The 24282-nt window shown below is 39.6% G+C and overlaps 1 protein-coding gene across 1 annotated transcript; it reads right to left on the reverse strand.

Annotated features, from left to right (window-relative positions):
• Positions 1-784: 784 nt before the first annotated feature.
• LOC148033877 (uncharacterized) lies at positions 785-1925 on the reverse strand. Its single transcript, XM_087682378.1, has 2 exons — positions 1392-1925; positions 785-1303 (listed from the first exon to the last, which is right to left on the reverse strand). Exons 1-2 carry the CDS (start codon positions 1869-1871, stop codon positions 1091-1093), a joined length of 693 nt encoding a protein of 230 aa, XP_087538504.1. The 5' UTR covers positions 1872-1925; the 3' UTR covers positions 785-1090.
• Positions 1926-24282: the final 22357 nt, after the last annotated feature.

Genomic DNA, 24282 nt, shown 5'->3' on the forward strand with positions numbered 1-24282 from the left:
TATTTTGATAACTTAACCATTTTATAATACTTAATAGGGGATTGAGAACTCCAATGTGCTAGCTAGGAGCCATGCCGAAGCACTTAATAAAGGCCAATTATCTCATGTTATATGTGTTGTGTTTATTTAGTGTATGTACTAAATATATAAATATAAATTGTTCTTACTAAAGTCAATTTCTTTTAATTACAGAGTACGTTGAATTAGGTGGATAAAAAACAATCTTGTTAAAATATTTGAATATTGCTATGGTGGATGAGATATATACACATTTAAAATCCATGTTTAATATGATTAAGACAGATCCCACTTTCACTACAAATCGTACAGAGCATAATGTGGATGCCATGAGAAAGGTTGTAGTACAGGGACTCGTGATACAAAAATGAGTTACAATCAAAGATACAATCATTGTTCCAAAGTTTTTCGAAGACATTGCAACTCACTCTTGTAAGAGAAACAAATTGCTCCTCTTAAACACAAGTGTGTATGCATGCGTGTATATATGTGTGTGTGTTTTTCTGTATGTGTGGAGCTATGTACATTGTGGTGACCTTGGAAGAGAAGACAAGACCATCTTTCCAATTGACAAAGCTTGCAACACTAGATACTAATGTACGAACGTTATCAGATATTTATATAAAACCGGATAACAAGGGTGAGGGAACACTTGCTACTTATCAGACCTGCTACTCTGAGAGTATCGTACTGCGCTAGACTTCGGCGTTAAAGCTCTGGATGTAAGGACAGAGGTGCAAACGAGCAATATATACGTTACGTTTCGGATAGTACACATTGCACAATCCTCCTCCTCTTTCCTTCTCTCTGTCTCTCACACTCTCAAAAGCTTTGGATAGAACTTCCCGAACTGTCCAATACTGTGCTAGAGAATGCCTGCTTGAAGGCAATCTAGTACTCTTATGGCGAATACGAAAGGCAAAGTTAACAATTGCTAGATAGCACAGAAGTATCGATGTGGGTATCCAAAGCGTTCTAATTTGTCACTAATCATGTGCATACAATCGCACTGCTACGAAACAATTTCTTAATCGAATGAGAGGAGAAAATACAATATCGAGATACATTGCTGCTATCCAAAGATCTTCTCGAACGAAAGGTCACCGCGTGTGGTGTCGAAGGTTAGCCAATACTTCTCGAGCTGGTAAGACTCGTACATCTTGGATGCGAGGCTGACGGCGATTCGATGCTTAGGCAGCCCGCTGGCTCTCTCGGCGTCCTCCCGGGAGTTCCATATGCAGGTGGCAAAGCACTCGCGGCGAAGGTTGAGGATGCCATACCAGTACTGCAACAATATTATGCAATCAAACCAACGAATATTCATTCTCTCTCTCTCTCTCTCTCTCTCTCTCTCTCTATGTGTGTTTTCTTACTCGGATCAAGCCGCCGCTGCTGGTGGCCTCAATGTAGGCTTCTGCATCTGCAGAGTAGAGCGCCTGCGTGTCAGCCCCCTCTCTCCGCACAGACCGAAACACCACCACGTAGAACCTCCTCTTCCTAATTCGCTCTGCATCATCAACGTTAATACCATCCTGTGATTGAGCTACTGCGGCCACGGATGCAGGTGATATAGTAGTCCCCACGGTAATTGTCTTGACTGTAGTAGAACTGTCTTGATAGCACGGCGACTGCTCATGAGGCTTCTGATCATGCAGCTGACGGTCGATACCGTTGCGATCATTATCGACGTATGCAGACAAGGGCTCAGGTATAGGATTAATGGCAAGGTCGTCAAGGGCTTGCTGCCAGTTGAAGCAGGCGTGGAGAGGCGTGGCGAGGGGCTCAGAGTACACCTGCTTAGTGGGCTCAAGTTTTGGGAAGAATACCTCCTCGAGTGTATTACTCACCACCATTCTCGGCTCGCGGTCCCTCTCTCTCTCTCTCTCTCTCTCTCTCTCTCTCTCTCTCTCTCTGTGGCCCAAAATCTGCAGCTGAATGCGCCTCCTCGACGTTCATCGAGCTTTATATACCCATCAACCAGCCAAAGGTTGATAGCTAAGAATACATACATTACTGCACAATCATCTCCTCGTGTCCAGATACATTGGATCTCCTTTATGCGCCGGGTCCAATGTACCTCGACGTTAGAATCGGCGCCTTCCCTCCTACCATTCGATACGATGCGCTCGTGACCAAATTTCAAAGAAAAAGAAGACTTTGAAAGAAGCCTCTGCGCGAACGAGTGTTAACGCTTTTGGGGTTACTCTAACCTCTTGAGGGAGAGTAATCTGCGTAGGCGGTTTATCTTCATGGAGTTATGGTTGAGTAGAGGTGATCCATACTTTTGAATATATAGAGCTTCATAGTCCTATTACTATTATCCACTATTAGAAGACTATGGAGTTAGTGCTGATTTCTAAATCCATTGTGATTCTTTCATAGAATGATTTATATACTTGACTAAAGACCTATGTTATTTGATTATATGTTCTAGTAGTTGTGTGGTCATGGTCAAGGGTTATTTCATGAACAAAATTAGCCTTTAACAAAGATCGGTCATCAACTACATGAGTAACTAGAGGTGTTCCCTTAAATGGTTTAAACAAACTCATATTAAATGAATTATGTATTTATCAGTGTGAAGGAATGTCGATGCATTCTCATTAATCTTATAAACAATTGTGAATGAGCCATATTGTTTGGGTGCTAACTTAATTTTTTGAAGCTTTTCAAAGGATTAAAGCCTCCTCTTTTCAATTATTAAGTAGGCTATATCATTATTTTAAAATTTAATGGCTTATGTCTTTTGTTAGCTTGAATTGTGTACCTCAATTGAGCTTGCTTAATCTTTTTGGTGACTTATTCTAAAATCTTTCTATGGTCAGTAGCCAAAGAGTCAGCAATTGGGACATCACTAATAGCGATGGTCATCATAGGAATAGGAAATTTCTTCCTATAAACTACTTTCAAAGGAGCTCTGTCAATTGTAGAATGTGAGGTATTCTTGTAGACCATTTGAAGAATAGGTAAATGTTGGTCCCAATTACTATATCACTCAATAGTGTAGAATCTAAGAAGGTTAAGCATTATATTATTGGTCACCTTATTCTATCCATTACTCTTAAAATGAATAGCTGAAGTAAAATCCATCTTAGAACTTAAATTTTTAAAGAGAGCTTTCCAAAAATGATTGCAAAATTGACCATCATGACAAGACAAGATAGCCTTAGGAAACCCATGATGAGAAAATATTATAATAATTAAAAACATAGAAACTTGTGGAGCAAACAAAATCTTTTTATGTGAAATGAAATAAGTTTGTTTACTAAATCAACAATGGTCCAGAGCATATTATTATGGGAGGAGGTAGTAGGAAGGCATGTGATAAAGTCCATAGAAATTCACTCCCATGGGCCATTGGGGATTGACAAAGGCATCAACAAGCCATACCTTGTCACATGGAATACATGGAGGAGTTCGCGAAAGTTTCTTATCGTAGGGACGCTATGCGAGATGGAAGCAAGATCAAGATTAATTCAAGACAACATATTTGATGACAAAGGTCTCGTATATTGTAGTTCTATTCCAAGTACCAATCCAAAGCCAGATTACAAAACCAAAGCCCTCAAATCAAAGCATGAACATACACTTTGCATTCTTAAACCCATACTTCAACTAATCCGAAGCAATCTGTGTCTGATTAAAAATACCTATCTAAGATTAGCATTAGCCACTCCAACTCTTCATATATGAATTCAACAACATAAGAAACATCATAGTTGACGAGTATAGTGACTTGGCAAGTTGTTATTTTCTTTCATCATCATGAAAGCTTTGTTAACACGGTTAATTCAGATCCATGCAATCAATTCCAGCTCATAGTTGAACCATCAACTTCATGGTAGCTCTTCTGTCATCATGGAAACATTCTTGAATAGTATTCATCGCGCTCAGTCTTCAAGCCTCACATCAACAACGTCAAGTATGTATTATCAACTTGACAAAGTTGTGATTGTTTTTCTCATCTTCATGATCAACGCACAAGCACTTACATAGCAATAGATCAACATAATTTTTGGGCAATTAAATCATGAAATACATCGACTAATCTCCACCATAATGCATCACAGTAATAAGCATTGAGTCTATGAGAAAAAGCATGCCTTTCATCGACTCTGCATCATCTATAACCACCACAATCTATCTATGCTCCTATTTTTCTCCATGGAAGCTCTCTAAAACCATAAATGAGTCATCCAATCGAAAATCTAGGCTCAATTTCTATGGGCCTGCTTTCAATTTCCTTTACATACAATGGTCCACATAGAAAGATCTTTTTCCTCATGAGGTGAATTCCAACAACGCATGCCCAGCTTGAGACCCAAATTATCAACACAGGCCCAAATCGAGACCCAAAATTTTGCACGAAGTAGGATGTTACCTTAGTAAAAATGTCCTGGCAAAGCAAATCCTTGCTTAATCTCCTCTGACTAGTTAGTTGAATCTTGTTAAACTCTTTGCCGGTGTATCTTGAAGATGCGCTCGGGTGGTGTTGCCAACTACCCATCGTATCTTGAATCCTTTCTGTCCCTATTTTAGCTCTCGTTATCATGGCTTTGGTACAACAAGCAAAGCTGCAATGATTGCTCTTCTAACTGCAAATCAAAATTTCCCTCTTCTCCATGTATCAGATCATATTCGCTCTTCCCATTGGATTCCACACTTCTTCCTCTCCTCCCAAAAAGCACGTCATGTTGCCCCCCAAAATTAGCCTTATCATAAGGCTACCTTTAACTCCCTCACTATCCATCAGCACTTCCTTTTCCCCATCTAATAATAGCCTCCTCTTTTCGTTAATCTTAGAGGCATGCACTAAAAGCATGCCTATGTAAAGCTTGAGTTAGGTGTTAAGACCGTGTCTCCTCCATGTATTCCACAAGGCAAGACAAGAAGCTTTGCTTTCTCCTCCAATTTCTTGATTGCACACAAGTCCAAGGTCAATGGATACCCTTTCCTAAGGGTCCCAAGCATGTTGGTATTCAAGACCACAAAGTAGGGAAGCTCGTAAATGAAGACATGGCTTCCCAAATGCTAATATATACTTCATGATACTAAAATTTATTAGCTCCCTCTCTGTTAATGATACTGTCACATTGTTGACATCATCTTGAAGTTGTCTCAACATAGGCTACATCTAGAGCTTTCACATGGAGGACTTCTGCACGACATCCACAATGGAAAAAAAATTCCTAATGATGTTGACTAATGAGTTCAAATTCCTAGAGAAAAATTATGCCCTCAGGTTCGCAGTGGTGGACATGCAGCGTCACAACATCTGCCCCCTCCTAGCATGCACATCCTCTGGATGGGCCATAGCTATCCATCCTCATCATCACCAAGCTCGACGATCAACGTGATCTCCTCATCTTTTGCAAATTCATCTGCAATATCCACATCCTCATCTACATCATCTCCTATCTCAAGTCCATCATAAAACTCATCATCCAACTCCTCAACTGCATAGGTTGCATCATCTCTCCTATTGAATAGATCGATTCTCTTTCTTGCAATTGGTATCTGCAAGGTCATACCATCAAGCTCTGCTAAGAAATACGTATCATTATCATGGACATGCTACACCAAATAAGGACCAAGCCATCCTCTTGAAACCTTGCAGATAGCACTGTGCTGGTTGTCTAGACTGTTATCGTAGACCAACACCCAATCTCCCTTCTCAATCTCTCTAGATCTCAATCTCTGTCTGCTATCAAATCGGTTATTGCTGCAAATTTTTGCCTCTTTGAGCTTCTGGATAGCTCTCTCAATATCCTTGGATCTCTTCTCCAATTGTCGTATACAAGGAGCCAAAAGATCCTCTCTAGTCATCTCATCCTACTGCCATGGTAAAGCACTCCAAGTAAGTGTGCAAGTCTCTATAGGCATGACTAGTCTCTATCCATACATAAACTCAGCTAGTATATAACCTATGGTCACACTGTGGGTAGTGTGATCAGTCCAAGAGGCATAAGGCAACAATATAGACCACTCCCTGACCCATCCACTGCACGCTTTAGCCAAGGCTTTCACAATCAGCAGATGGCCTCTCTCACTCTTCCCATTGCCTTCCGGATTATATGTTGAAGTCAAAGAAATTTCAATGCCAAGGTGAGAGAAAAACTCCCTAGCCTCATCAGCATCCAACTCACATCTATCTAATGTAAATTTCCCAATATAGCCATACCTGCAAATAACATCATCCAACTTAAATTTACAAACCACGGAAGTAGTCTGTGTCATCAATGCTCTTTCTTCCACCTGATTCATGAGATCCTCCCATGCCAAAGCAATGTAACGCATCAACCACAATCCAACAAGCATAGTAAGCAAATCAAAAACGAACTTATAGTAAATACATAGTGGGTAAGTAGGGTGAGCGTCTCTATGCCTCACTAAAGAAAACAGCTTACAATCAGTGCATGTCTCAACAAACCGTGAGATATCTCTGTACATGTCGCTCCACCAGTAGTGCTCTCTAATCTTCTCATAAGTCACCCAAATAGCTCTATGTCCTACCCAAAGACTTTCATGAAACTCTCTCATGATTCGCACCCTTGAAGCTCTGTCACATACAACTCTCAATGGCTATCCTCCTTGCTTCCATGGATGCTTCTAAAGCAGCCCACTCCGTAAGAAGAAACCATAAGCTTTCCTCCTGGTCTTCTTGAAGTCTGCATTAGTCCATCCATCCTGTCTAGACATGGTACTCAAATATGGCCAATCTGCAAATACTCTCCTATATACAAAGACTCATCAAAGCTCTCCAAAGTAGTTACATGACAAGTATGATTAGCATGCATGGTTGAAAGATCAGCTCCTTCATCAACATCATTAGTGCAAGAAGAATCCATATCATCATACCTCACTCATGAAAGCATATCAGCTACTAGGTTGTCTTTACCTGCTATGTGCTTGAGCTCGATTCATGGATTTTATGTTCCCAATCCACCTAAGCATGGCAATGTCTAGAGTAGAACAACTCATGATCATACCTGGAATAGGCAAGCAATCAATTGTCTCTTGACCACCACAGAAACACCAATGAAGTACTCTTTATCATTCTTGAGAGTCTTGACAACTCCCAAGAGCTCCCTCTTAATCTGTGGATACCTATGTTGTCACTCATTTAGGGATTTCACCCCAAACCGAATGGCATACCTATTCCCATCTACATTGTCCTGGCCAACAACCCATGCAATGCCAATTGGACTAGTATCAATAGTGAGTATAATAGATCTCCCACACTCGTAATCTACTTTTCAAAGAGTCAAAGTAGCTCTCAACAATCTCTTCAGCTTCTACATAGCTCTAGTGTGTCTCATATTCTAAGAGTAATTATGCCCTTTCCTCAAGGGCTAGTAGAGATCATCTGCAATATGAGCGAAATGAGAAATCCAAACAAGATAAAATACACAAGCTCCAAGAAACCTGCAAACCTCTGAAGTAGAAGAACAAGTCTCCACAATCTTCTCTATGGCTTCAACCTTCATAGGGGAAGGCCTCATGCCATAATAACCACACATATGTCCAACAATCAAAACCTCTCTGGTACCAAAAATAGACTTCAATCCCAACAAGGTCAAATTCACTTCCTCTAGCCTACAAAGAATCCTCTCAACATCTCTTATATGGTGGCTACAAAGTACATGCATCCATGATCATCTAAAGTCTCATCCTTCTCTTTCTCCAAACAACCCTTGATAGGTAGATCATCAATGAAAGGCATGGTAAGCTCTAGAATAAAATCCCATAAGACCTTGTTCATCCCATTCATCATATGGGCAACCAAATTAGTAGCTCCTTGCGAAAGCATACACATCTAGATAAGGCCTAAAGGTGTCTTCATCCCACTCAAATCTCTACTCTCAAGGGCAAGCTCGAACTGGTCATAGCTAAAATAAAGATCACCAAGTGAATGGGTAGCATGTCTAGCAAAAGCCTCTGCGAGCTCATCCACATAGGTCCGTATAGTGACCATATTAACCAGTTGTAAGTCCTATATGAATATGGGTCCCATTTTTCTTGGGTACTGTGAACCATCTATCAGAATACGAAGCTGAAGTTGGTTCTAGAATCCCCATCCTGATCCGCTCATTCAAAAGCTCCACCAATGTAGGAAAGTGAGCCCTAGGCATAGGAATAAGCCATATATTCCAAGGGACATACGGAATCGTAAAAATAACCATAGGTGTCACAACCCTAGGATCAATGAAACCTATCTCATGCGCAAAAAAAGTAAAGGCTCTCCCATGTCTGCTCAATATCTCCTCCAAATATTTCACCTTTATTGGAAGTAAAAATCTTCAGCCCCAATCTTCATCTCTTTCAGTGTCTCAACTGAAAACTTGTGTCCAATAACTACAGGATCTCGTAAAGTAGGTTGCATAGCTACTCTGTTAATCATCTCATCACTATCCAAAGGTAGCGATCCTCCAATTGCTCTAACCTTCTTGTCACTTGTCTTATATTTTGTCCATACTCTAGCTTCTTTACTACAACCTACAAATTTCAGCCCTTGATGTAAATACCCTAGTAAATAAAAATTTTGATGTGTATAAACAACACCCAACTCTTTTGACTAACAAAAATCAGTCATATCTTTTTCATACTGCATATGAACAGTCTAACACTGAGACTCACAGCTTACTTCAGCTATAAATTCTATTTGCTACTATAAATCAACACCCTATAAATCTTTTTGTTGAAATATTTCAGCAAAGAACACTTTTTGCTAAGAATTCTCAACACCTAAATTTTCTTGCAGCATGAAATCTGTAATTTTGCATCGCGAGAGAATGGATCTATAACACATTTTTACAGCTCTTGATGTTTAGTTTTCAGCAATGCTAAAAGATCCTCCATAGTAGCCGAGCATGATAGCCCGTCATAGAGATCATCTACCTTGTCTTTATCCTATAAAAGAATGCAAGCTTCAATTTTTTTTCTTTTCTCTTCAAGTACTACCTGGCAACTCTAGGCATGTCTGTAGTATGTTGAAAATACAAATACTTTCAACATACACCATAAACTCCTGAGGAAAAACTACCACTACCATGAGGTGAGAGCTTCCCTATCTCATACCACTGTCATCTCACAAGACAATGGTACATAACAAAAATCTAGCTCTCCTGCTAGAAGATGGGAATCCCTCAAAGAATCCTTATTCCGCTGATGGTTGACATAAACTGTCATGAATTGGATAGCCCTCTTTGGTGCGCAGATCGGACGCAGGTAGCTCACGTAGTGAATTCCCAAAGGTCCCCAAGAACAAAGCACTCTACTTTTTAGCACAAAAACCAATGTAAAAACAAGCACGACATGAGACAAGAGACAAATTGGGTTCAATCTCCCCCATGCCTTGTGTGAGCGCTTCACAAAGCATGTATTTAATGTATATTTCCAATCTTTATGCTCAAAAATAGCCCAATTACAAAAATATGACAAGCTTTTAGCTTTTGAGTTTGCTTTCTACCAAAAATAAGAAAATAAAGCTAATGGACGGTGCCCATAGTGTCTGGCACGCCCAATCTCAATGTCCAAATAGAAATAACATATCCAGGCGCATAAGCGCATACAAAATAATAATAAATAATCGATGTCTCTATAGACATAACAAAATATAGGCGTGGCGCCTATCAAAATATAGTCCAAAGGTCGGAAACCCGCTAGACTCCAATGCTTTCCTCCGCCACTGCTGCTATCTCTACACATCAACTGAAGCATTCACAATCGTTAGTAAAATAACACAATTAAACCGACAAAAGTGAATACCTAGCAGTCTTCAGCTACATAAATAAATCAACTAGTTAGAAATAAATCTTAACCTTAATTTATTACGAGTGCGCACTCTAAACTCATAAACGCTTATTAATTTAATATGCATTTTGCGGAATCACCCGCTATGGAATCACCCATGTACACACTAAATTAATGAAACGCCCGAAAAGGACAGGCGTCCCCATCAACTTCTCGCACAAAGAATCCTCTTTGCGTATGAGCCCCGGTCATCTAAGTTTACGGAATCCACCGTAAAACCTCACGGAATCCACCGTGGAATATGCCTCCTGGCATCATACCCCCGGGGTGGGATAGCAATTGACCTCAATTGCTATTAGCTCAATGTGGAGCTAACAGAGTGGGGAAAGCATTTAGGTCTCTAGCGTGCATCCATTGTGCTTCCTCTACAGGATGGTTCTTAAATTTCACTAGATATCTAGAATACCTTCGGCCAGTTCTAGTGGTCATGTAATCAGTGTCTATAATGGCTTCTGGTTCAAGTATTTCAGTCTCTTCTTCTAGTAAAGGTGGGTTTTCATAGACAGGGTGGATAGGTAATTGTCCTCTAAATGGTCTCAATAAACTAATATGAAATGTATTATGAATTTTCCAATGAGATGGCAATTCTAACTTGAATGCATTGTCATTAATCTTATGAATGATTCTAAATGGTCCGTAGAATCTAGGGGCTAATTTAACAACTGGATGTCTATCTACACTTTGCAGTCTACGCTTTTCTATTCTAAGCCAAACATAATCATCAACTTTGAAATTCATGGCTTGTCTTTTCTTGTTGGCTTGTTTGGTATATGATTGTTGGGCTTTAGCAATCATATCCTTGACCTCATCAAAAATAGTGTTATGCATAACAGCAATATCATCGGCACTTTGTATTCTATTAGACAAAGAGGCAATAGGTGTAGATAATCTATATCCATAAATAACTTCAAAAGGTGCTTTCTTTGTAGATGTGTGCGGTGTATTATTATATGCAAACTGTAATAAATGCAAATGAGTATCCCATGTCTGAGGTTTAGAGATAGTGTATGCACGTAAAAGATCTAGAATAGTGCTATTTGTGGCTTCTGTTTGTCCATTTGTTTCTGGATGAAATGCAGATGAGAAATCAATCTTTGTGCCTAGATTTGCAAACAGTGTAATCCAGAAATTATTACAAAATCTAGAATCTCTATCTGAAATAATCACTTTCGGCAATCCATGGTTAGTAAAAATAGTTTTCAAAAATAACTGTGCTGCTTGTGATGCTGTTAAAGTTTTCTTACATGCAATGAAATATGCTTGCTTACTAAATCTATCTACAATTGTCCAAATCATGTCATGGTTAGATTTAGTATTTGGTAAGCCAGTAATGAAATCCATAGATATATGTTCCCAAGGTTTAGATGGAATAGATAAAGGCATTAATAACCCATACTGTTTACCATGATGTCTTTTTATTCTTTGACAAATCAGACATTCAGAAACAAAATTAGACACATCTGCATCCATATGCGGCCAATAAAAATCTTCAGTTAACATGCGTAATGTAGAAATGATACCTCTATGACCTTGATATGGGGGACAATGAATTTCATTCAAAACAAAAGATCGGAATGGAATAGTAACACACAGTCTCTTTTCAAAGAACATGAATCCATCATTATATGACAATGAATCAACAGGAATGAAATTATTTTGAACTAATTTTTGCCAATCAGAATGAAAAGTAATATCCTGGTGATATGTGTCTTTCATAGCAATCAAAGAATCAAAAGATATGATAGAAATGTTATGAATTGCAGGTCTTCTACTCAATGCATCAGCAACTACATTTTCTTTTCCAGGTTGGTATTGAATGATAGGATGGAAAATTTGAATGAATGAAGCCCATTTGATATGACGGTCAGAAATTTGTGGTTGGCTAAGTAGATGTCTAATGCTTTGCTGGTCGGTCTTTATCATGAATTCTGAACCCATTAAATAATGCTTCCATTGTTTTAATGCTTGAACAACTGCTAAGAGTTCCTTGTCATAAGTGGAATATTTAAGCTCAGAGGGTTTCAGCTTAGAACTAGAATATGCTATTGGATGGTTGTCTTGCATTAGCACGGCTCCTATTCCTGATCCGCTAGCATCGGTCACAACTAAAAAGAATGGTCTATTAAAGTCAGGCAATTGTAGGACAGGGGCATTGGTCAATGCACGTTTAAGTAAATCAAAGGATTTCTGCTGGTTTTCAGTCCATTGATAAACAATGCCTTTCTTAAGAAGTTTGGTCAGTGGTAAAGCAAGTAATGAGAAATTACGTACAAACTTCCTATAGAAACTAGCAAGACCAAGGAATGAGCGTAATTCATGTACATTTTTAGGAATAGGCCAATGCAATATTGCATCAATTTTCTTAGGATCAACTTTTATTCCTTCTTTTGATACAATATGACCTAAATATTCTATTTCTGTCTTAAAGAATTCACTCTTGTCAGGATTTGCAAACAATTGATTTTCTTTCAGTAATTGAAAAACTAATGATAAATGCTCATAATGCTCTTTTTCACTTTGACTGAACACTAAAATATCATCAAAGAAAATAATCACACAATACTGATATTTTAGAAAAATAGGATTCATCATTCTACTGAAAGTAGCAGGTGCATTAGTTAATCCAAATGGCATAACTAAGAATTCGTAATGGCCAAACTGTGTCCTGAATGCAGTCTTAAATATGTCGGATCTATCTAACCTCACCTGATGATATCCAGATTTAAGATCAATTTTACTAAATATAGAAGATCCTTGCAGTTTGTCCATAAGGTCGTCAATTCTAGGTATAGGATACCTATTCTTTACAGTGATCTTGTTTAATGCTCGGTAGTCAATACACATCCGATAAGTATTATTCTTTTTCTTGACTAAGAGCACAGGTGCACCGAATGGGGAACTGCTAGGTCGAATTAAACCTCTATTTAGTAATTCTTCTACTTGACTCTGGATTTCTTTTTGCTCTATTTGATTGTGCCTATATGGGGCTTTGCAAGGTGGTTGTGTGCCAGGTATTAGGTCAATCTTATGATCTTCTGGACGTGATGGAGGTAAACCTGGTGGTAGGTCTTCTGCAAAACAGTCCTTAAAATATGCAAGAAATTCCTTATGTCTAGGGTGCATATGAGTTTCTTTTGCGTGCAATTCATTCACCCAAATGAGATATGATTTAGTGTTCTTGCGTAGTGCACGTTTTGCTTGAGTATGCGAAAGCAGTGGAAACATATGAGATGCATGCATACCAAATAATGTAATAGATTTTCCTTGAAAATTTATATTCATTGTGTGTGTAGAATAATCTATATTGGGATTATGTTGGTGTCTCCATGGCATTCCTAGAATAATGTCGCTAGACTGTAATGGGACAACTAAGAAATTTCTTCTTTCAATATATGGACCAATTTGAATTTCTAAATCTTGAGCTTCTTGTGTACCATTGTACCTAGTGCCTAAAAATGCAGCTTTTATGCGATAGTGCGTAGGTACTGTATGCAGTTTCAATTCCTTTACCAATTTTGCTGAAATAAAGTCATGCGTACTACCATCATCATGCAATATAATTCTTTCTTTTCCATGCACCATACATTTCATAGTCAACAATGAATGTAAAGTAGGCATACCTGGTAAAGTGTCGGAAGTAGTAATAGGATCATCTTCTTCTTCAGTGAAATCCGGCATATCCTCATGCTCTTCTTCGTCCATGGCTCCAAGGTAGTTGATATGTGCTGATGGCTTCTTTGAATGACAATTTGCTGCGAGATGGCCTGGCTGGTGACACTTGTAGCATACGATGGGCTTGGCTTTGGTCACATTATTTGCAATGGCTGGGAGTCTGGGTATATTTGGATTTGCTTGTTGGATAGGCTTAGGATTTGGATTGACAGTGGATGGTAATGCAGGTGGTTTAGGCCAATTCTTGCGGAAAGATGGTGATGAGAAACGACCTGGATTAAACCTTCTGAAATTGGAATTGAATTGTTTAGATCCATAATTACCGTTTGCTTGGAATGCCTGTGGTCGTCGATCTCTTCCGCGTAACTTATCTTCAGTGTCGTGAGCTAAGGAGATGGCATCTTCAAGGGTAGCAGGCTTGAACATATTCACCTCAGCGTAGTAATGTCCAAGAAGTCCAGACATGTACTTCCGCTTATGTGTCGTCTCTGGTACGTCTTCAAGCATGCGTAGCTGTAAAAGTGCATTCCAAAAACGCTCTGTATACTGTGGAATAGGCTCACGGTCGCGTTGTTGAAGTAAATCCCATTGCTTGATAGCCTTTTCATGAAATTGCGGTGGTAGAAAATTTTGCATGAACTTCTTCTTGAAATCTTCCCATGTAACAGGACATTCTATACTCTTGCGGACTACAGTCCACCAAAGTGATGCTCTATCTATCAGATGATTAGTAACACACTTGATTTTATCTTTCTCAGGATAAGTTTCCTCATGGAAATAGTCATCAAACTGGCTAATGAATGATAAAACAGTCTTTCCTTCTCTTATGCCATTGAAAGTGCGAAACTTGAAACTTCGTTTACTTATCTTGGATTCCTTGCGAATGGTTTGTGCTTCAAGAGTGGCGTCGATGGTACGGCGAATCAAATCTTCAGCTTGAGGTTCTTCTTTATCAGTGGACGCTCCTTGTAGCTTTGTCAATTGCACTTGCAAGGCTTGCCTAGCTCTTCGCTCTTCTTCCAATTGCAGCATGATAAGATCCAGCTTTTGTTCCATGGTAGGCTCGGGTAGATCGTCTTCAGCCATAGGATCATCCATATGTGGGGTAGTCATCCTGTAAAACTCAACAAACCTTTCTCACTCAAAATCAGTTAGCGGGATGAGCGTAGCTCAAATTTGGGGTTACAAGGCTATGTATTTTTGGGGTATTTTCTTCTTCAATTTTCAGAAATTCTGCAATATTTCTGTCTCCGTTTGCTGAAAGTACTTCAACGAACTTGTAGATAGGTAAAACAGCTTGCTGCGAACAACTTTCCAGTTCAGAGTTTTTGCAAACGAACAAGTCTTCTAGGAGTTTCGAGCGTTAGTCAGTTCTGATTTAGTCTGACTTGCAGAGTTGCAGACTTAACAGACTTGCAGGGTTGTTGACTTGCTGGACTTAGTCAACTTGCAGAACTTGCAGGACTTGATTCCAAGTGACTTGCTGAACTTGTCTTCTGAAGTGCGTGACCCGGAGTTTACAGACTTCTCTGCCTTCACTGACTTGCAGAGTATGGAGGGACTTAAGCTTAATTAGTTAAGCTTAAGCTAATAAGCTTAAGTAAAGAAGAAATAGGCCGCCGTTTCTGATCGTGGGGGGGGGTCCGTTTTTTTTTCCGCCGAAAATTTCGGGGCCCTCCTCTTGCCAAACGATTTGACGTTTTGATGATTGGAAGCTTAATAAGCTTCTTAAGCTTTATGATTAGGCTTTTGATTAATAGGATTAATAGTTTTTCTCACAGTTTCTTCACGACTTCATGAAGGAGGTGTTTGAGTGGTCCTCCGCCGACAGAGAGTGGTCCTTCGCGATCTGACAGTGGAAATAGGGGTTCTTGATCGCCAGAAGTCTGCCTGTATCGACGGTTCGCGACGAGATTGACTGTAGAGGCCGTTTGTTCCTGGAGCTCCGCCTTCGCTCGAGATTGGTAGCGATTGGAAGCCCTTGATCTCTGCTCCGCTCTGATACCACTGGTGCGCAGATCGGACGCAGGTAGCTCACGTAGTGAATTCCCAAAGGTCCCCAAGAACAAAGCACTCTACTTTTTAGCACAAAAACCAATGTAAAAACAAGCACGACATGAGACAAGAGACAAATTGGGTTCAATCTCCCCCATGCCTTGTGTGAGCGCTTCACAAAGCATGTATTTAATGTATATTTCCAATCTTTATGCTCAAAAATAGCCCAATTACAAAAATATGACAAGCTTTTAGCTTTTGAGTTTGCTTTCTACCAAAAATAAGAAAATAAAGCTAATGGACGGTGCCCATAGTGTCTGGCACGCCCAATCTCAATGTCCAAATAGAAATAACATATCCAAGCGCATAAGCGCATACAAAATAATAATAAATAATCGATGTCTCTATAGACATAACAAAATATAGGCGTGGCACCTATCAAAATATAGTCCAAAGGTCGGAAACCCGCTAGACTCCAATGCTTTCCTCCGCCACTGCTGCTATCTCTACACATCAACTGAAGCATTCACAATCGTTAGTAAAATAACACAATTAAACCGACAAAAGTGAATACCTAGCAGTCTTCAGCTACATAAATAAATCAACTGGTTAGAAATAAATCCTAACCTTAATTTATTACGAGTGCGCACTCTAAACTCATAAACGCTTATTAATTTAATATGCATTTTACGGAATCACCCGCTATGGAATCACCCATGTACACACTAAATTAATGAAACGCCCGAAAAGGACAAGCGTCCCCATCAACTTCTCGCACAAAGAATCCTCTTTGCGTATGAGCCCCGGTCATCTAAGTTTACGGAATCCACCGTAAAACCTCACGGAATCCACCGTGGAATTTGCCTCCTGGCATCACTCTTTCCATCCTACTTCTCAAAACTTTAGTCTCCATCCAAGACTCAACAATGAATGGCTGCCCCAAAACAATAGGATAGGAACAAGAGTTCTATACAAAGAATTGATAAGTCTCATCCACATATTCAATAGAAATCTTCAAGTTCGGACAAGCAACATACAAATCTCCTGCAGTGTTGTTGGCCGCACGCATGTGCCAACCATGATCCACATCAACTGGCTATCTACTAGTATCATACAATCCACACACTATAACATTAATCTTGGACCCATGAGCTGAAAGAGCAACACAAGGGGTCTCCATCTCACGAAGCTTGACTATTGTCTCCATAGTCGCATGAGCCCGGTGATTGTGAGAAAAATGGCTATGAGGCACCAATCTCGGCACGTCCTCACTCTCTACATACTATACGGGCTAAAGTAAAGGCTGAAGAGTCTTCTTGAACTACATACATAAAGCTCCATTTTTAGACTCCTTAGAAATCTCCTCATCAAAATCAATCTCCTGAATCTGCAAGCCATAGATAATAGCCTCAACAAATTGCTAAAGCCTCTCGATGGATCATATCCTATGTTAGTTCTTCAATAATTTGTCGTTTTCTTTTAATGATGTTGATGATAAGTTCATGAAATTCCCATTTGGCAATTCCTAAGACTTCTCCAAGAGTGAATTCAATTTTGTAGTTAAGAATCCGATCCTCAAGCACATTCTTCAAGTCCGTAGTTGTCTCAATGTCAGAAAGTAGCTTGAATCCAAGTTGCTTTTTTGGCTTTGGATCCTTTGTCTTCGGGCCTTTTTGATCTTCCTGTACTTTTAGCTTCTAAACGTCATCCATACTCTACTCTGGTCCTGAAGAAGAAGGCTGAGAAACAGGATCACTCCTCCTAGTCACCCTCTTTGAACATTCAGGCTGATCATCATCTCTTTTTTGCTTCCCCTCAACAAGTGCTTCGAATCCTTGAGATTTTGCCATACAGGCATAGATACAAAAGACAACAGCTTGATCATCCCATCCAATCCCTTTCCTGATCTCATCACCTATGGCTGAAAGTTCAGATGTTGAATCTTTCCCTTTTTTCTCTATAATCAATGCATAGAATCATAAAGGAGATTTGTCCTTCGGAAATTGCTCTAATTGAAGGCCATAGGCAGCAGCTTCTCTTGCCACCTCTCACATCACATAAAAGAGACTCCTCTAACAATTTTGTCATACCACCCTTACCAAACTTCAGTTTGATTGGCTACTCTGTATCTCCAAAACATATCATCTTGTCTTTCCAGACTACCAACTTCAACATTTTTGCCTCTTCAAAATCTTGGTAGCCCTTCCGCTCATGATCTGGACTATCACACCATATAGAAAGACAGAAACGATCACTCCTGGAAGAATTTGCAGGAGTAGAAGAAGTTAGGGTTGAAACTAGAGCTGGACTAAGTTCCATTCTAGTCATCTTGATTTGTAGTCCTTTTAAGTTCTTTGATATATCCTCCACCATATCTTCCACAGTCAATTTTGCAGTTGGTCTAACAACTGCAACATGAATAGGCATAGGCATAGACACAATATGAGAAATAGGAGAAGTAGTGGATGGTGCAACAAGGGAAGTAGGACAAGTTGTGGTAGGAGAAGACATCATTGGTGGTGATTACATCCCGTTCTGCAAGCGAGCCTTCTATCTCCCCCTCTTTGTCAGTGTGGGAACTGCATCGATAACCTCCTGTCAATCTATCTCTGCCTCTTTGTCAGTGTGGGAACCGCATCAATAGCCTCGTGCCAATCTATCTTCAATCCTATAGGTTGCGTACGGTCCTCTAGGAGCTCTCCCAACTCATCCTAAAGTACAAGATCAATTGCCTGTAAGAATAACTCCACTTTCTCTGAGTTCATATCTCTTTGCTCTAGTGCATCCAACTGATTGTATCGCTCTTCAAACTCCTGCAACAATTCAGAGGTAACAAGTCCTTTATTGGGCTGATAAATCCACTCTCTAAATATCTTTCATGTAACAATACCGTAATCCTCTAGAAAATATTTTTCTTTGAGTGTTTTCTTGAAAGCATTCCAGTTAGAATCTTGTACAAATTGATTTGTAACTCTAACCCACAAAGCAGGCGTGACAAACCGTAAGAAATAGTTACTCTTGTTGGCTAGAACTCTGAAAAAGTGCATCTGGCTTTCAAAGGTCTTATTGTAGGCTAAAACATTCTAGCCATCAAATAATTTTCACTCACTAACCACAGCCTCGATCACTTTAGTCGCACCAAGCGTATGCTCCTATTCTTGATGCAACAGCCATTGTTGATCCAACTACTACTGATGCAATTGTTGTTGTTGCTGCATAGATAATTAAATCTATTGATTTTGCATCATAAAGGCTAAAGAAAGAGTTTGTAACAAAGTGTTCATCTCATCTATCCAAAAGGAAGAAACAATCGATGATGAAGGTGGATTATTCAAAGGGTCTCCTATCTCAATGAATAGAAACAATGCTTTCACATCGGGTTCACATGGAATACGTGCACGAGTTTGTGAAAGTTGCTCATCACAGGGACCCTATGCGAGATGAAAGCAAGATCAAGATCGATTCAAGACAACAAATTTGATGACAAAGGTCTAGTATATTGCAGTTCTATTCCAAGGGTAAATCCAAAGCCAGATTACAAAACTGAAGCTCAATCAAATCAAAGCATAAATATATACTTTGCATCCCCAAGCCCATACTTCAACAATGCATAAAAATTTCAAAATCTTTAATGATAGAAGAGACTATCTCGATGGCAATATAAGAACTTCAATCCAAAGCAATCTCTCATGACTAAAAAGACCTCTCTAAGATTAGCATGAGCCACTCCAACTCTTCGTATATGAATTCAGCAGCACAAGAAATATCATAGTTGGCAGGTATAGTGACTTGGCAAGCTGTTCTTTCCTTTCATCATCATGAAAGCTTTGTTGACACAGTTAATTCAGATCCATGCAGCCTATTCCAGCTCATAGTTGAACCATCAACTTCATAGTAGCTCCTCTGTCATCATGGAAACATTCTTGAGTGCACATTCTTCATCGCTCAGTCTTCAGGCCTCAAATCAACAGCGTCAAGTATGGATTATCAACTTGACAAAGCTGTGACTGTTTTTCTCATCTTCATAACCAACACACAAGCACTTACATAGCAGTAGATCAGTGTAGATTTTGGGCAATTCAGATCTGCAAAACATCGACTAGTCTCCACCATAATGCAGATTCACAGTAATAAGCATTGAGTCTATGAGAAAAAGCATGCCTTTCATCGAGTCCGCATCATCTACAACCACCACCATCTGTCTCTGCCCATGCTTTTCTCCACGGAAGCTCTCTAAAGCTATAAATCAGTCATCCGACTACCGATCTAGGCTCGATTTCTGCAGGCCTTCTTCCAATTTCCTTTGCATACAACAGTCCACACAGAGAGATCTTTGTTCTCTTGAGGTGAATTCCAACAATGCACACCCCATCTTGAGACCCAAACTGTTGCCCAGAGCAGGACGTGACCTGAGTAAAAACGTCTTGACAGAGCAAGGCATTGCTTAATCTCCTCTAACTAGCTAGCTGAATCCTAATAAACTCTTTCATGGTGCGTCTCGAAGATGCGCTCAGGGTGGTGTTGCCAACTGCCCATCGTATCTTGAAGCCTTCTTGTCGCTGTTCCAGCTCTCGTTATCATGGCTTCGGTACAATGAGCAAAGCTGCATTGACTGCTCTTCTAACTGCAAATCAGAATCGCCCTCCTCTCCATGTATCAGATCATATTTGCTCTTCCCATTGGATTCCATGCTTCTTCCTCTCCTCCCAAAAAGCATGTCATTCTGCCCCCCAAAATTAGCCTTATCATAAGGCTACCTTTAACTCCCTCACTATCCATCAGTGCTTCTTTTTTCCCATCTAATAATAGCCTCTCTTTCCATTAATGGAGGCACGCACTAAAAGCATGCCATTGTAAAGCTTGAGTTGGATGTTAAGATTGTGTCTCCTCCATATATTCCACAAGGCAAGACAATAAGCTTTGCTTTCTCCTCCACGTTCTCGATTACACACAAGTCTAAGGTTAATGGATACCCTTTCCTAGGCATACACCCTCTGTACAAGTGACAATAAGGATTACATCAATGGGTCTCAGAAATGGGCTGCTCTCCTATATCTATCAATAGAGCGTGAGACATAGGGGGGACTAAGCATGACTAATGTTTCTTCGAACAATTATTGAGAGGCGCTGATTGAGGGACATTACGACACTTGGCATCAGGTACATTCTTATTTTCCTATGCACATACAAGATGGGTCTCTGCCATCACCCCACAACACGTCACCCTGTTCTATACACTACACTACAAAGCTCCCTGGCCTTCTTGCTTCCTTGCACCTATGCCATACACGCTAATGCACCATCAACTATGCACACTGGTATACTCTCTCTGAACCATCTCCCTTGTTGATTTCTAAGTCCTGGGTTTCCATCATTATTCAATCAAGTCATGTCTATTGTGGGGTGAGTGACTGCTCTTTCATTCCAATTTGAGTGAGTGTGAGCCGAGTGCAATATCCTTCTCCATTGACGATTTCCCACGATTGCTTCGGTAAATCTGCCTCCCTAGGTGCTACTGTGTGGTCCCTGCCATGATATGTGTGATGTCAAGACACTTGGATACCTCCTACAACCAACTACAACACAACGCGTGACATCGACAATCAACTTTCATTCTCTGTAACATGGGCCAAGTTTTTCTCACCCTACACCTTTTGTTTCTCAATGACGGTCATGTTTTAAGTGTGGGGACATCAGTGGTTGTTCTTATGTATGGTTTTAGGTCCTTGTTGCTTGGTTCACCCTTTCCCTTAAGGTCTTAAGTGTGGGAACGCGTCCCTTCGTGTCTACATTGCATACCCTTATGCATCTACCATGATCTCATCTTGCATGTATACCATGTTCTAATTTGACTCTGATAGAGTCCCTTCCCCACCCACGTGTCCTCCTTTATCCCCTTTCTAAGGCCATTCCTTCTTCATTTCCCTTTATCTCTTGTTTCGGTGTTTTTCCAAGTGAATGTATCCTCTGTTCTCACTGAAACCCCATCCAACCTTATAGCCTTGTTTGTCCCTTCAAATTGGCCATTTTTTCTTTTTATATCCCCTTGTTTTAAGCCACGGATCATGAGTTATTAATTTTTGAAGAAATTTATATCTATTTCACGTGTTTCTATGCGAACGCATCTTTTTCATATCAAAACTACAATCTGATGTAATAGCCTTGGCCTACACCTTCCCTTGGACATTTTTTCTTTTTATTGTCCCTTATTTTTTATACATGGATTGTGTGTTATCAATTTTTTTGCAATTTCGAGTATTTTCATGTGCATTTTTTACTATTTTTCCATGTGAACCTACCTTAATCACCTTCAAAATTATTTTTGATTGTATAGCCATGTCTAGCTTGATCCCTTGTATGATTTTTCCTTTCCCTCCTTCTTGATATGGTCTACCAATTTTATTTTATTATTTTTTCATGTTTTTTTATGTTTTTTTTTCTTTTTTTTCCATGTGAATGCCATCTAACGCCATCAGAATTGTGTTTGGACCAGATGAACCTATTTCACTCATTTCCTCTAATATTTTTTCCTTTTTTTACCTCTGTTTCGATGCATTGATTTTTTATATTAATTTTTTACTCCGTTTTTTTTTATGTTTTTGTGGTTTTTCCCATGTGAGTGCCTTACCATCCCCAGAACCACGTTTGACCTTACCCATCTTATCTGCCCTATTCCTACATACATTTTTTTTGTTCACTTCGTCAAGTTTCAAGTACTGGATCTTTTTGTATTAATTTTTAATTCCCTTTTTGGGTGTATTTTTTTTGTTTTTTCCACGTGAATAGGTCCTATCTCTATCGTTCCTTTTTTCCCCACTTTATTTCGATTCTCTTTCTTTCTAACTCCCTGACACCCCTCTCTTTCTCTCCCCTCCACCCTCCACCTGTTCTTATTCCTTCTCCCTCCTCTCCCTCCCCTTCTCCTTCTTCTTCCTCTTCCTCCTCCTTCCTTGCCATCCTCCTCTCTGCGGCTTGTGGCCACGTCCCTCCCTACCCACAATGCCTCCCTCCTCGCCACTGCCTACGGTCTCCCCACCCACCCTAGGCCTCTCCACACCAACCATCGCCCCGCCTGCCCCAAGCCCTTTCCACGCCCGCCATCGCCCTCCCTTCGCTTTCTCCTCCACCCTCCATGGGTGTCGCCACCTCCTTGGCCCCCCTCCACACTCTCCTCTATGGTCGCCCGCCCTCCGGCCTCTTCCCACCACCTCCTCCACGTCATCTCCTTCACCTCCACCACCTCCTTCCCCCTACTCCCCGTCACACCCTTCCCACCATCCCCTCACAGAAACCCCCCCGCAAGCCCCCTTCCCACCAACCCCCACAAAAACCCCCCTACATCCCCCCCCTGCAGGCCCCCTTCCCACCAGAACCCCAAAGACAAAGACGAACTTTTTTTTTAAAAAAAACACCCTATCCCCTCGTAGGCATCTTTCACACCCTGCACCCTTTTGATTCTGAGTTCCACCTCCCGCCTCTACGTTGACACTTTGTGGCATCCTCCTTGCGACCGTTCGCATGCTGACACGTTTTTTGTTGGATTTTTTGCATGTTGAAATCACATGTTCACGCACGAGGACGCACGTCTCGTTTTACTCGTGCTGCAGGGTAGTCGTTCACGCGCAGCTGTTGTCGAGTATGTCGTTGTCTTCACTTTGATTGTTTTAATCCCATAAGAAACCTCGCAAAATTCATTAAAAACATTGGTAAAATGTGTACAATTCAATTTAAAAATCATTAAAATGCTTAAAATTTAAAAAAAAAACCTAAAATTTAAACACAATTTCCTTCATTTTTTTTACCATTTCAAACATATAGAAATTTTAAAAATTAAAAATAAATGAGAATTTTTTTTTTAAAATGGCAAAGAAAACTCGAAAATATTTTGAATTTTTCATATAATTTCCAGCAGCTCATAATGCCATTAGAAAAATAGAAAAACATAAACAAATATCATTAAACCATGAAATTTTATAAAAGTTTCATAAATTCCTTTAAAAACTAAAAATTTGTAAAAATTCCCAAGAAATTTTCATAAATTCTAGAAATTTGCCTCTCTCATTATGGTTAGTTGACATGAGCTGAAACCTTTAAAACACATTGAAAGCCTATTATCTTAAGAAATTAACTCCTAAATGAGTCTATTTTTACAAAAAAAAAATCTTTTAACCATCGAAAAAATAGCTAGAAAATTCTCAAAAGTTATAAAAAATTAAGTGAATCTTTCTATTTAATTTTAACCATACTTTCGTTGATTCAAACGAACGAAAAACTTTCCACTTCCACACAAATGTACCTACATTAACCACATTCACTTGATAATCCCTATATATATATATATATATAACAATAAATAAACAAACAAACTATTAATAATAATAATAAACACAAACCCAAATCTAAGCATACACATTCTATACCATATCCATGGATTCGTCATTGAAAACCTAATCGCCAAATTAAAAGCATGTTGAACATTTTTATATGGTGTTTCATTTTTCTTAGCTTATGTTCTCAACTTTCCAGTCAGTCGGTCTGCTTGTTGCCTTTCATTGTGGTTGCATTTAGTCAATGCATACATCACATTAGTGGACGAGTGCGCCAAGTTTTTAGTTTCATACACACCCCTATCAGGTTTTTCTTTTTCTTTTTTTTTCCTATCCCAAAACCACAATTAATTATTTAAAGAAACTTCAATTCACACATGTTTCCATGTGTGTCTACAATAAATACACATATTTTTTAATTAAAATGAACATGTCGCTCACTTAGCACACACTTCAT

The sequence above is a fragment of the Lygodium microphyllum genome, chromosome 7, assembly GCF_053477565.2.
Source record: "Lygodium microphyllum isolate KBCC chromosome 7, Lygodium_microphyllum_v1.1.10, whole genome shotgun sequence".
In the NCBI taxonomy this organism is placed as follows: Eukaryota; Viridiplantae; Streptophyta; class Polypodiopsida; order Schizaeales; family Lygodiaceae; genus Lygodium; species Lygodium microphyllum.